This window comes from Arctopsyche grandis, chromosome 1 (genome assembly GCF_051622035.1).
Source record: "Arctopsyche grandis isolate Sample6627 chromosome 1, ASM5162203v2, whole genome shotgun sequence".
NCBI classification, from domain to species: domain Eukaryota; kingdom Metazoa; phylum Arthropoda; class Insecta; order Trichoptera; family Hydropsychidae; genus Arctopsyche; species Arctopsyche grandis.
The window spans coordinates 34800787-34816635 of NC_135355.1; the positions used below are offsets into that span (position 1 = coordinate 34800787).

General features: G+C 29.7%; 3 protein-coding genes across 3 annotated transcripts in view; all 3 read left to right on the forward strand.

Annotated features, from left to right (window-relative positions):
- The window catches only part of LOC143916237 (methyltransferase-like protein 25B), a 588188-nt gene that overhangs the window by 222283 nt on the left and 350056 nt on the right, over positions 1-15849 (forward strand). The gene's annotated exons all lie outside the window — the stretch shown is intronic.
- On the forward strand, positions 5965-13442 carry LOC143923108 (myrosinase 1-like). Its single transcript, XM_077446621.1, has 7 exons — positions 5965-6148; positions 7031-7134; positions 9086-9673; positions 10865-10959; positions 11552-11857; positions 11935-12176; positions 12251-13442. The coding sequence occupies exons 1-7, from the start codon at positions 6105-6107 to the stop codon at positions 12510-12512; spliced, it is 1641 nt and encodes a 546-aa protein (XP_077302747.1). The 5' UTR covers positions 5965-6104; the 3' UTR covers positions 12513-13442.
- Positions 13824-15665, forward strand: LOC143917708 (myrosinase 1-like). The gene is made up of 5 exons (XM_077439291.1): positions 13824-13899; positions 13973-14560; positions 14774-14868; positions 15038-15340; positions 15423-15665. Exons 1-5 carry the CDS (start codon positions 13824-13826, stop codon positions 15663-15665), a joined length of 1305 nt encoding a protein of 434 aa, XP_077295417.1.

Here is a 15849-nt window from a genome sequence, read left to right on the forward strand (position 1 = left end):
CATTAATCAAAGGATATTGATTTATAAAGTTCATTAAATTACATTGCAAACTACATAATATGTGGCCTTGAAAAGAAAAATTCGCCAATATTTACTTATAGTATATATGCTACATATTATAATACCTTTGGTCATCGAAGCGAAAATAATAAAATCATAATTTTTCAAACCAACATTACATATTTCAGCATAGCAACGAAAATAGCGTGTTTTGATTTCTGTACATAAAATAAATAAATCATATTGTGGTTTTGCAAACTAAAAAAAAATCAAGTAATTATAACTTTGATCTATTCATATCAACATCACAAATTATTTTAAAAATGTATGTTAGTACATACATATATATATGCTGAATTTATCAAAATTGCGATAATAATTTATAGTCGTATTACGAGTGATTTATATCCTTGCCGTGTGCTACAGAAGGGCATTAACCAACAAAGTTGCTGTTAGTTCCTAAATATAAACATGTGTGAGACAAGGACAACGTATAATATCTACATAGTTTAAAATCAATCGGTTTTTTTCTTCATATGTAATAAAAAAACACTCAAATTTAAATCTAGATGGCAAATGCTGTCTCCGTTTGTGTGTTGGGTCGTTCCTGGCCGTTTACACATTTTTGATAATTGCGATATGTGTAGACAATTGCACAAAGCTAACTTCTAGTATTGATAACACAGTCAGTCATTTCATTTTATTTCCTTTTTTAAGTGAAACCATAAATTTGTACTGATAATAAATTAAAAATAAAACTATTATCTGCCTGTGTAAATGTGTTATTATTCCAATATGACCGTTGCACAGTTTAAAAGAGATATGTATAATATAATTACAGTGGTGTAGTGCTAAATTTTGAGGTGCCGGTACGCTCGATTTTGCAAATTTTTTTCAATTCAATTCTATAATTTTTTCGCATACCCGAGATTTCATATTTTGACTGACATGATCAATTATATTTGTTGCACTATAACGTGAATGCAAACTATGACTAATTTCCAATCCATTTAATTCTTGTAAAAGTAATAGATCAAAACAATCAGAATATATGGTCTATCATGATTAGCTATAAAATATGCAGTTCTAAAAACTTTACTGGTTGATACAATTTCCGAGTCATTCATAATATCTTAAATTTTTTCAAAAGGCTGCTCTTTCGAACTTACTATAATTTACATTACAATAAATATAATATCCAATATTATTAGACTTACATATTAACCAGGGATATTTGCGTTTTTTTTCTTCCCACATCTCCGTACTCCAAACACCTGGCCAGGAAGACACACATATCGCATCACTATCACTACTATCATTTATTATATTTATACTAACAGATTTTAAATTGATATTATTTTCTTTATTTGATTTTACAGACGCAACAATGTTTTCAGATTCATTTAATTTACTTCGTTTAGCAAAAAAATTTTGTATCGAACATTGCTTTCGTTTTGAAGCCATTTTTATTTAAGAAAAATATTTTTATAATCTTAAATCAAAATTAAATACGTATATTGTAAATGTATAACGTAGAAAAAAATCAATATTCAACATATGGTTAAACTACTTAATGACTAAACATGAATTTTAATTATTATTATCCCTTATCCCATTACTCCTTAATTTATGGCGTAGCTTCTCGTGACCATATCAGACCCTTCAGACCCTTTTTTTGCATTGTGCAAGAAATGCATCAAGTGTCATCCATCCTCAAAGCAAAATGCGTCATCTTCAAAGCAAATTTTCGAACGATGAATGTATCCTTCAGAAAAAGGTCCAGGGCCATTTATTTTGTTAATGGGGACCAATATTTAAATGTGCTAAAGACACATCTGGTGTCTCATATAATATATATATATATATATATATATATATATATATATATATATATATATATATATATATATATATATATATATATATATATATATATATATATATATATATATATATGTATATATATATATATATATATATACAGCGCTCCTTGTTTATCGAACTTGGGTGAAAAATATTGCAAAAGTGGTTTTTTGAAATTTTTATGGCGGGTCGCGACCCGGTGCTGATAATAGGTAGCGGGACGCCGTACCGGCGCGTACCCGCTATTCTACAACCCTGAATATAAAGGTATATATAAATATAAACATATGTACCTTTACATATAATGGAAAGTGTTTCTGTATTTATATTAGGTTGTGGTTATTTGCAGGTATTATATCTGCGAATTATTGGCTATTTGCAGGTACTATATCTGCGAATCATTGGCTATTTGCAGGTACTATATCTACGACAGGCGAAAAGCCTTCTGCGCATGCACGTAAACTTAAAATCCGATTATAATTTCTTACATTTAATGTATGCTAGACTTGTTTAATCAATCGTTCATTATACATGAGGCAAATAAATTTCGCACGTTATTATAATAGATTTATATCACATAGCTAGTTCGCGGCTTGTACTTGTATGTAGGTATTATACGTTGTATATGATAATAATTTTCTAACAATTAATAATATTAACTAATTTGGATTATATTTTTTAATCTACGTCACTTTACGAGTTCGAACTAAATTTTAAGAGGTTTAAAACAAAATTTTAACAGTAAACACGCTGACAGTGACATTTCACGCGCATGCGCAGAAGACTTTGCGCCTGTTGCAGATATAGTACCTGCAAATAGCCAATAATTCGCAGATATAGTACTTGCAAATAGCCAATAATTTGCAGATATAGTACCTGCAAATAGCCACAATCTTTATATTATATGTGCATAAAAATAAGAGTATTTTTTAACACGTTCATTGAAACTGTTTTTTAAAAATTGTGTGTGATCAGTGAAATGGTCATATGTAGCATTATTAAATAATATTTTTAATTATTTAGTTAGTCGCAAATGATACATCTCTTTATATGTACATATACATAGGTCTCTTCTTTTTAGTATTTCTTTGGATTCAATTACATATCTCAAAAACAGCTCAACGGATTGTGCTGATTTTGTTTTTATTTATAAAAGGCTTATTGAACTGACATTTTATATCTACATAAAAGTAAGTTTCAGATTTATACCTAGTAACATAATAAATTTACTCTATTACCGTAAATTTAGTTTAAAAGTGGCAGTTTACTCTTGTTCGATTTTTCTTCTGCTATTTTTTTCCTTATAAGTATAATTCTTATATCAATAGCATGTAATAAAAATAGAACACATTTTGTATAGCAGAAATGAGACTTTAAGTGAAGTCAAAAATGTTGTTACCATTTTTTCCTTACTGCTGAACGCCCAAAGCTGAAGATTTTTATTAGTTATGCACTGTAAACTGGAAGTAGTATATTATTGTATAATCAATACATAAGTATTTCATTATTGTATTTTGACCATTAAACTTTTTATATCCTATTGTTTTATAATCTTATTAACGATATTACGTGACAAAATATTATGAACAAAATCAGACAATCGGAAGTAGAACTTAAGCCTTGCTAAAAATCCAAAATGTATGAGTTTCCTTGAGTAGCGCTCAAACGTTTATCGAGGACGTTCTTATACCCGGTAGAATTTATTATTTAAGTCTCTTGATAATAAATATTTCAGTGACCTTGCCCTAAATTATATACATTATTGCAAATTCGAAATTTTGCTTAGTCATTGAAATTGACATCAAATAGTTTGAATTAGGCACAATAGTAAATTAGTGTGGTTCTTACATGATAAAACTTACATAATTAAAAATTTTTTGGGATGTATAAAATATTTAAAAACAATATTTCATTTTTGGCTAAACAGATTATTATTATCATGCATTCCAGTATATACCATACTATAAATCCAAATAAAAAAGATTAAGTAAGTATATGTTTAAAAACACTATAGGGCTATAAACTTGCGAGTATAATGTTTCACGATAATATGAAATTTAATTATGGATTAAAGCAAGCCTGGGCAAACTTTTAGGATGAAGGGCCACATTAGAAATTAAAAATGAGCGGCGGGCCGCAAGTAAAATACTATTTTAGATATACATCATTACTATCGTGAAAGGAATTAAAACATATTTTTTTTAAATTTCATACAAAAAAATAATTTAATTTGGCGAATGAAACTGTTTTACATCTTTAACAGTTTTTTTTAATTTCAGGAGAACATTTTGTAGTTGAAATTCTTAAAAATGCTTGTAAATTTTCATCTGTGATGCTTGTTTTTAAATTTTTTTATTGAAATTCATGATTAAAAATGCTTGTTTACATATGTAGGTTAAAATCACCAGCATTTTTTGAGCAAAATCTCGAAGTTTGTCGAATTTTTCCGTATTAAGGGCGTTGTAAAATTTTTCAAATTTCTTCATGACGGTGTAATTCCCTTAAATCAGCATCCCACTATGAATATATAATCCTAATTTATATCTCCGTCGATACGTTATCAATATATATTGCAATTGACCTCGTATAATTGCCAAATAAATGAAAAATAGCACGGAAAAAAATATATTTTTGAATTTTAAAATTCGCTAGACAATTAATTAAAAGTATTTTAAAGAAATTAAATATAAAAATTAATAGGAAAAATATCTGTCTATTGATTCCAATACTCACTTTGAGCGTAACAATCCTAAATTTTGAGTTAAATACCGCAAAAGCAAAAAAACTGTAAAAATCGCGCATTTTTTTAAACGCTCATATCTCGTAAACGATCACCCTCCAACAAAAATCAATATCATATACGAATTCAGCGGGTCAAACTTAGTAAAGATTGGTTAGTCTCCGCTCTGGTAACTCAAAAACGTGATTTTTTGTTGCTCAGTGTAATTTAACCATATTCTACAAAATTATTTTGAAGGTTGAATAGTGGTCTACCCGTTTAATAAATAAATGGCGCAGTTTTAATTTAAATCCATTCAAACTTTTCACCATATCATGGACATATAAATTTTCCCCTTGGAACACTGTGTTGAAAGTATTTAAATGTGTCACGATGTCCGAAGCAAATGCAAAATCACACAGCCAGTCATTATCAGTTAATTCGGGAAAGTCGATAATATTTTTCATTTTTAAAAATAGAACGATCTTTTGTATCCCATACTCGCCGAAGTATTTTTCCTAGACTAAGCCATCGAATATGATTATGATAAATAATATCTGTGAACTCAGATTCAATATCTTGAAGAAAAGCAATGAATTGTGTGTTTCAAGCCACTCGATCGTATTAAATTTACAAGTTTAATAATACAAGATGTCACATGTTCAAATTTCAACACATTTTTGTACAAATTTGTTGATGTATAATACAATGAATTATAATTAAATTGTAATCAGGACAATTTCGAAAATTTTATCCTATATAAAATTTGATCTTTAAGTGATTCCAATGACGAAAGCCGGCGGGCCGCGGTTTGCCCAGGCCTGGATTATAGCATAACTTGTGTTCACAGCTGCTTATTGTCAAATTCAGTACCGCCTCGAGAATTAATAATTACATTTAAGATATTTGAATAAGAAATTATGGTCTTGGGAAGTGTAGCCAATTTTTATAAATTAATGAAGTGATAAAATGTAATTTAAGTAAGATGAATGTAATGTTCCTAAGATGAATAGTCTATAATTTCTAAATAGATCATATAAGATAGTTCACAAGTAAATGATTTCTATATAAATATTGAACATCATATTGCAAAATCAGATTGAACATGAAACTACATATGTATATAATATATTTAAAAAATAAAATATATGATATACTAATAATATTGATGAATGATCCAAACAATTTGGCGATTGTTAATGGGTTACAACAATACCTGGTTTAGTATCAATATTGGTTGGAGAATCATTGATGCACTTGACTTGGGCCAAAGGGCAGAAGTAAATTAAAAATGTACCTATGTATGTATAGCAATGAATAGAAACATATCCGAAATTAACTCGACTCGCGTAGTATAAAAGTGAACTTGAAGGCTCTTTATGGACCAGATCATGCGTAAACAGCAACAAGTAAGCAAGTTTAAATCCTAATCACTTGGGTTAGGTTTGCGACTGCTAGATGACGTCTTTGTGACAATTTTTACAAGCTTTTTATATTGGAATTCTCTTGATAATTATTCGACATGTGGAACTACTGGCTGTTTTCGCTGATATTGTTCGCTGTTAGGTATGACTGTATCTATCATATTTGTATGTGTAGGCGATGCTAATTTTCAATTTTATAAATGATTTTTCAGTTGACTAATAATATATATGTATGTAAAATCAAGTCCTATTATGTGTACATATATAGTCCTATTCTGTGTTTTATACATGAATTCAATATCGAAAAAACTATTTTATAATTAAATAGCTAACAACTTTTTATTATTTGTTTCATATTCGGTAACCATCATTTTTACTATTTCATAGAATTATCTCATGTTTTCAACGGGTCTACCCCATGGGATCGAATGTGAAATTCACGAAAAACCAAATATCAGAAGTCAAAGATCGAAAATCGAAAGATCTTAAGTCGAAAGATAAAAAAAGGCTGCATGGTAAACGGTACATACTCAAGTACATACTCACTTAATTTGCGCGAGCAGGATACAACAGGAACAAGAGGAACAGGCTTTTCCTCCCGTATTAATGTGCGCGCGCAGAATATGGGAGGAAAAGCCTGTTCCTCTTGTTCCTGTTGTATCCTGCTCGCGCAAATAAAATGAGTATGTACGTGAGTATGTACCGTTTACCATGCGCTCTTTTTTTTTTTTGATCTTTCGACTTTCGATTTTCGATCTTTGCCTTCCGATATTTGGTTTTTCGTGCATTTCATATTCGATCCCGTGAGGTGCACCTGTTTTCAACACATGCCATAAGCATTAAATTTTTAAACTTGTTTTCCCAATTTTACTACATATCTATATAGACAAGTCACGTTTTATTTTTATATGTATATCCTATAATTATGTGTCTAGACAGTCTTTTTTTAAATCGATATGCATTTTTTTTACCAAAAACACATGTATTTATGTATGTACATTAAAAAGTATACCTTGATTTACAGCTACTGTGATGTAATAGGAGAGATTGAAAAGAAATTTCCAGCCAATTTTCGTTTTGGAGTGGCTACAGCTTCGTATCAAATCGAAGGCGCTTGGAATACAAGTGGTAATTTTTAATTATAATTATAAAAGACATGCATTTATTTTTTTATATCAAATATGTAAATTTGAGTTCAAAAAATTAGTAAGATCGAGCTAAAAATTTAAATAACGTGTATACGGTATTGCTTATTAGAATAAATTAATTCAACTTTGATATATTAAACTACCGACCAAATTTATTGAAAACCAAGTACATATATGCATATTATTTAAAAGGTTGACTTTGTTGTGCCGGAATTATTTATTTAATGATTTTGTAAATTTCAGTGATATGCAAATATGTTTCTCGTCAAAATATAAACGAAAGTGAAAATTAATTATTATTATATATACATATATATGTAGATCAAAAATAATAATTAATTGACACTTTCATTTAGGATTCCAACAAATAATCAATTTATGATAAAGAAGTTTCAATCAAATCAAAAAATTATCATTATTTCAATTTTATACAAATAAAGATTGTACGTACATATGTTATGTAAAAATGAACTTCATCTAATGCATACATGTACGTATACATCATTGTTATACTTTCTTTACTGTCCACAATTTTATATCGACATTAATTGGAAACAATTCAATTACTATTTACGTCGATATCAAAAACCAGTAAATTGATTTTCTAAAAGTAAATTGATTTTCGATAAGTAATCCAGCGCAACCAAGTTCAATGAAATCTGACAATGAAGCATTTATGAAATATTAGCAAGCAATTTTGATCAAATTTCAGTTATGAATGATAACACTGAGGAACAAAAAATCACGTTTTTGAGTTACCAGAGCGGAGACTAACCAATCTTTACTAAATTTGACTCAATGAATTCGAATATGATAATGATTTTTGTTGGTTGGTAATCGTTTACGAGATATGAGCGTTTAAAAAAAAGCGCGGTTTTTACACTTTTTTGGGTTTTGTGGTCCTTAACTCAAAATTTAGTATTGTTGTGCTCAAAGTGAGTATTGGAATCAATAGTCAGATATTTTTTCTATTGATTATGATTTTTTATGGTTTTAAAATACTTGTAATTAATTTTATAGCGAATTTTAAAAGTCAATAATATATTTTTTTTACGGATATTTTCTCTGTGCTATTTTGCATTTGTTTGGTCAGTTTTTTTATTTCACCACGTTCATAAGGATTGGTTTTCTATTTCCATATTTTTTATTTTTATCTAAACGTACTTACAATCCTTATGAACGTGGTGAAATAAAAAACTGACCAAATAAATGCAAAATAGCACAGATAAAAAATCCGTAAAAAAAATATATTTTTGACTTTTTAAATTCGCTAGAAAATTAAATATAAGTATTTTAAAACAATAAAAAATCACAATCAATAGAAAAAACATCTGAATATTGATTCCAATACTCACTTTGAGCACCCCAATACTGGATTTTGAATTAAAGACCGCAAAAACCAAAAAAACTGTAAAAATTGCGCATTTTTTTAAACGCTTATATCTCGTAAACGATCACCAACCAACAAAAATCATTATCATATTCGAATTCACTGAGTCAAACTTAGTAAAGATTGGTTAGTCTCCGCTCTGGCAATTTTTTTGTTGCTCAGTGTAATGAGTTTTTTTGATACGCATAAAAATTAATATTTACGTCGACATAAAAAATATAAGCCCAATTTTATCCTAGAGTACATGATCTTTTTTAAAGAATTCTAACATATTTCATGCAAGTTTTATAAAATATAATATTTGATGGATGTACATAGATGTGTATTCAGAATTTATTAGGCTCACCCTATTTTGACATATTTTATAAACCGTCCTTCCTAGAATAGTCTATTAAAAGCGAAACTTTTTTCCATCTGCAGAGTCATTGCTTATTTTGATATAATTAAATATTTTCAGACTTCCATCAGTATATTCATATACATACACTATATTTTTCAGAACCGGTTAAGAGTTAATCATGTGATACTATTCTCATTTTAGATAAAGGTGAAAGTGTTTGGGATCACTACACACACAACGAAGCAGACAAAATCACAGATCATAGCAACGGAGATGTAGCTTGCGACTCGTACCATTTGTACAAAAGAGATGTTGAAATGCTTGTTGAATTGGGAGTCAAATACTATCGATTTTCCATAGCGTGGTCCAGGTTGTTACCGAGGGGCTTCGGCACCGAGGTCAGTCAAGATGGACTCAACTACTACAATAACCTCATAGACGAGCTGATCAAACACGACATAGAGCCAATGATCACTCTGTTCCATTGGGATACCCCTCAAGTGCTGCAGAAGATGGGCGGATGGACTAACTCTTTGATCGTCGACTATTTCGAAGACTATGCTTTGGTCGCTTTCGAACATTTCGGAGACAGAGTGAAGGATTGGGTCACGTTCAACGAACCGTTTAATGTGTGTCTTTATGGACATGGAACGACTACTGGAATGTTGATTTTTGCACCAGCTATAAACATGCCAGGCATTGCCGAATATCAGTGCAGTCACAATGTGATAAAAGCACACGCAAGAGCATATCATTTGTATGATCAGAAGTTTAGGTCGACGCAAAAAGGTTAGCAATTTTCTGGGTCTACCTCACGGGCCGGAATGTGAAACGCCCGAAAACGCAAATATCGGAAGGCAAAGATCGAAAATCGAAAGATCTTGAGTCGAAAGATCAAAAATAAAACGGTACATACTCACTTAATTTGCGCGAGCAGGATACAACAGGAACAAGAGGAACAGGCTTTTCCTCCCATATTCTGCGCGTGCACATTAATACGGGAGGAAAAGCCTGTTCCTCTTGTTCCTGTCGTATCCTGCTCGCGCAAATTAAGTGAGTATGTACCGTTTTATTTTTGATCTTTCGACTTAAGATCTTTCGATTTTCGATCTTTGCCTTCCGATATTTGCGTTTTCGGGCGTTTCACATTCGAGCCCGTCACAGAGACCGCAATTTTCTATGTCTATATTTATACATACATATGCACATAAAATGATTATTTGCATGTCTACTGCGAAAACGTTGAACTGCCAAATTTGCTATACTACCTTATGATACTCTAACTTAGAAAACAATATTTTCTTATTGTTTTTTATGTTATTATTACATAAAAAAACAATAAAAATTGACCATATATGTACATATTTGTGTAATTTTTTTTTTCGAATTTGCATTTTCATATGAAAATAAATTAGCATTTTATTTCATAGTTAAATGTTCACTTAGATATGCATATGTACACGATGTGGTTTTGGGAAGACTATTTAATGATATAATTTTGGCGGAATTTTATGTGCATTCTATTTAATAACATGTTATTTACTAAATATGTTAAAAATTTCATTTAATATGTATATATACATGTGTACATGTATACATGTATATAATAACCGTCGACCCGGAAACCTGTTGCTTTCACCCTTGGATTCGAATCTACTCCTCTGGGGGGGGGGGGGGGGGGGTGAGAGTGGAAACTGGAAGGGTGCGTGGATATGGTGGACGACAAAAATGGTCGCTTTCGCATGATGATCATTTTTCCCCATTCGTTTCTGCTCTTTAACGAGATCTGCTTGGCTGAGAATTAGTCAGTGCTATTTTCAAACGGCCTTAGCACACCCGGTCAAATTATATTGTTAAATTAGTTATTTATTGCAGTTATAAAATAAATGTACGTAATGTGATTTCATATTTGTAAATATGTATATATATATATATATATGTATAATATGTACACTGCTGACTGAATCTCATATTTTGTAGGTAAAATTGGTTTAGCCTCAATTGTACTCTGGGCTGAACCGGAAACAAATTCCACAGAAGACGTGGAAATTGCTTTGAAAAGTGTACAATTCAATGTAAGTAACCAAATATGAAACATCTATCTTTAAATCAACAAATAATAATGGATTTCTTTCCAACGCATACATACATACATATGTACATTAGATACCAGTTGACCTTCACAGGTGCTCAACTATACATATGTATGTATGTATTATATGTACACATATTTATTAGACACGACCTGCGAATGTTTAGACAGCTTTAATTCATTAAATTTTATGATTTTCGTCGAACTACATAAATTCGTTTATGACTGCATACTAATTTTCAATTCGTATACATTTTTGTTAAAAAAATAATGACCTTATTCATGGTAAGACCCAATATTTTTTGTTCCTATAATGAAAATGATTATAGAAATTTTGTGTACAATACCTCATGGATGCTGATTTGATTGACCGATCGAGAACATGTTTTGAATTATATAATCACAAAAATGTAACATAAATTTTGAGGACACAACCTTAAATTACATTTGAAATTGTTCCGTCATGGTCAGTTGTATTATTCAATTGAAATGTTTTTTTTTCTTTTCGATTATTTGTACACAGAGTTTGTGGTATTATGTATAGTATCGTGGAACATTGATATTATTTTTTACAGACAGGATGGTTTGGTCATCCGATATTTACAAAAGAAGGAGACTATCCAGAAGTTATGCGCAAAGAAATTGACAAACTCAGTGAAGAGCAAGGATTTAGACGATCTCGCCTTCCAAAGTTTACTCAAGAAGAAATAGAATATATAAGAGGAACGTTTGATTTCATCGGTGTCAATTATTACACGACAGTCGTATATCGAAATTCTCCAAAAAGACCAGATAATGAAATACCATCTTACGCAAATGATTTGGGATATACACTGTATCAGAGAGACGAGTGGGAACAGGGTGCATCATCTTGGTTAAAGGTAATATATTTTATCATTATTTTATATATTTTATCATATTAACCTAAAATATTGTATTTAAATATCTTTTGATTTAGTTACGTCCTTTGGGTCTTCGGGATACTTTGAATTGGGTGGTAAAAGAGTATGGCAATCACGAAATATACATACTAGAGAATGGATACTCAAGCAAAGGGGGCTTAGAGGACTACGATAGAATAAGTTATTTCAATACACATTTGTCGACTGTTCTGGATGCCATATTAGAAGACGGTTGCAATGTTACTGCCTATACGGCTTGGAGTCTCATGGATAACTTCGAATGGTCCAATGGCTACACGTAGGTCCAATTTCCGTATTAAATGCTAATTCATTTTCCTTGTACTATTTTATTTAGTAATTTAATAATTTCAGAGAACGTTTTGGATTGTACGAGGTGGATTTTAGCAGTCCTATGAAGACTAGAACGCCCCGTCTGTCAGCATTGGCGTACAGGAATATCATAGATAACAGGAAAATGGATTTAAATTTTATGCCAACTCTACCAGAAAAGATTGTAGCTAAAGATAATACCAAATTTATAATTGGGGTAGGATTAATCATATTGATTGCAATTAGTGTGTTATTAATCAACTGGAAGTGTTCTAAAAAATATGAACCTGTACAAAAAGTCTAAAATTTTGTTTTTCTCTATTTATATTTGTGATATATCTACATATATGTGTATTAGTTAAGACTTTGTAAGCATTTATTTATGGATACAATTTTTTTCTTGATGAAAAACTATGTGTATATTAATTACTGATTTCAACCATTTTGTATAATATGATAGAACAAAACTTGATACTTTATATAAAATGTGATATTCTTTATGTTTTCTTCATATTTCAACAAAAGATAATTAAAAATGTTTACAGTTAGCATTTACGTATAAACTTATATCTATACAAATTAGTAGAAGTGATTATAATGATTGAGTGCAATTAAATTTATCTAGATATGTTACTATCACAAGAAATTTTGTTAATGCATTTTAAAATTAACGAATAAACATTTCTATAGACTTCGGTTCATTACTATTGTAATAATACAATACAATATACGTACAGCTTTTAGTTTTGTTCTGATAGCATAGAAATTAACACTTGAAATCGGTCACCGAAAATCATATACGTATGTACATATATATGTAAATGTATTTACATATGTATATGTCCATATCTACTAAACACGAAATGAAAATTTGGTCAATAATTGTCGTCTCGGCGGTTTTCATCATTAGGTAGATTTATATTTGTTTTTTATAAAACATTCAATATAATAATAGAAATAATTTTAAAACCCAGTAAAACCAAAACATTAAAAAATTATTTAAACACCTTTTAAAAGGGAATATTCATGTAAATAAATTTGATTTAATCATTTTAATATATCAACAAATTGTTTAATACATATACACATATAATATATCAGATTTCCGCGATTGCTTTAAACATATATTTTATATGTTTTGTATTTACACAAAAGAATTTTTAGTGGATGTCAAAATTATTTGATAATGCACAATTTTTTATTTTAATAAATATACGTATTTTTTTAAATCCTGAATATATGTGTCTTTTAGTATGTACATAAACTTTATTTATAATATTTGTATAAGTAATGTATATTTAATAAAAAAGGAATTAAATTAAATTTAATTCCTTTTTTAGGAATTAAAATATTCAAATATTAATATAACGTTTTTTACCTAGTAGATATTGAAAACTCATTCTAATCGGTTCATTAACAATTAATAATAAATATTAAATATGAACATACATATGTATGTGTATATAATATTTAATATCGTCAAATGAAAATAAATAAAAAAAAAACAGAAAGTTTTGTATTGTGAATGTTGTAAAGTGGTAAATTGGTTTCTACACTATTATTTTTATTAAAACATTTTCTCATTAGAAATGTTCAAGGGGAAAAAATTGATTTTATGAATATACCAGAAACATTAAGATTTGCTACCGCTACAGCTGCGTTTCAAGTTGAAGGAGCATGGAATGAGAGTGGTAATTTTTCGTTTTGATTTGATCTGTATGTTTTAGTTGAATATTTTTATAACCGTGTTTTTATTCAACATAGATAAAGGAGAAAGTGTGTGGGATGATTTTGTTCATTCAAAACCAGAAAGGATTACAGATGGAAGCACAGCAGACGAGGCTTGCGACTCTTATCATCTTTATAAAAGGGATGTGGAAATGTTGGTCGAACTTGGAGTTGAGTTTTACAAATTTTCCATAGCTTGGACTCGACTTTTACCCACTGGATTCCCTAATAAAATTAGTGTAGACGGTGCTAATTACTATAACAACCTGATAAATGAGCTGATCAAAAACAATATAAAACCGATCGTGACGATAAACCATTGGGACATTCCTAACGTGTTCCAAAAAATTGGTGGATGGACCAATGATCTGTTGGTGGATTATTTTGGAGATTATGCTCGGGTTGTTTTCGAATTATTTGGAGATCGAGTTAAAGAGTGGGTCACTTTCAACGAACCTCAAATAATGTGCTTACTCGGATATGGTGAGGAGATTGGAATGAATGGATTAGCTCCAGATATGCAATTCAATGGTGTCGGAGAGTATTTATGCGTGCACAATATTTTAAAAGCTCATGCAAAAGCCTATCATTTGTATAATGATACTTTCAAACCGACTCAAAAAGGTGATTTAATATTTATAAAATTAATATGAACCCCTGGAATTTAATATTACATAGCAGGTCTGACTGTTGATGATAATATCCATATACAGGTTTGAATCCCACTGGCTTCTATAATTGGTTCAAGAAAACTTACAGCAGAACATAGAAATAAAATGCTTTGTATTATTTCCTAATTATTGTACTAATGCAATTTAATTATTCCAACACATTCAGGTAAATTAGGAACAGCGACATATACAACATGGGGAGAGCCAGAAACCGACTCTGTAGAAGATAAAGAAAATGCTGAAAAATTAATGCATTTTTTGGTGAGAAATTTGAGTTTTATTTATAATAATAACAAATATTTGTGTATGTTAGTCATCAATTTATCTTTTTTAAATGAGACTCACTCAAAATGATTTTATTGAAATGAAACTCAAAATGATTTTATTATGAATATATGTATAAAATTCAAATGTTATTTTTGTTTAATAGACTGGTTGGTATAGTCATCCAATATATTCCAAGGATGGTGATTATCCACCAATTATGCGAAAAATAATAAATGAAAAGAGTGCAATTCAGGGTTTCAATGTGTCTCGTTTGCCAGCATTTACACCAGAAGAAATAAAATACATAAAGGGTACATTTGATTTTATGGGAATAAACTATTATACAGGTCGTGTAGGCGATACTTCCAAATTTAATCAGACGAAAGTGCCATCGTTTGAAAATGATATGGGATTTACAACGCGCCAGAAAGTTGAATGGGAAAATCTAATAATCACATGGATCAGAGTAAAGTTATTTTATTCTAATATTCTATTTCTCATGTGTTAATATTGAAATTTTTTATAAATATGTGTATTTTATATTATAGATATATCCAGAAGGCTTTCGAAAAGTAATTAATTGGATGGTGAAACAATATGGCAATCACGAGATATACATTTTGGAAAATGGATTTGCTAGTGAGAGAGGAATTAATGATGATAGACGAATTAAATGTTATACCAATTATCTAAAATCATTGTTGGAAGCGATCAGTGATGGGTGTAATGTCACTTTATACACCGCTTGGTCTCTTATGGATAATTTTGAATGGAGTACAGGTTTCCTGTAAGATATACATATGATGCTTCATTAAGTCATTTATAAATAATGTATGTATTATACATTAACGTGCGAATGAGTAATACGATTAATTATTTTTCAGAAATCGTATGGGTTTTTTCGAAGTGGATTTTGACAGCCCTAATAAAACACGAGTTCCCCGGAAGTCAGCAAATTTTTATAAAGAATTAATC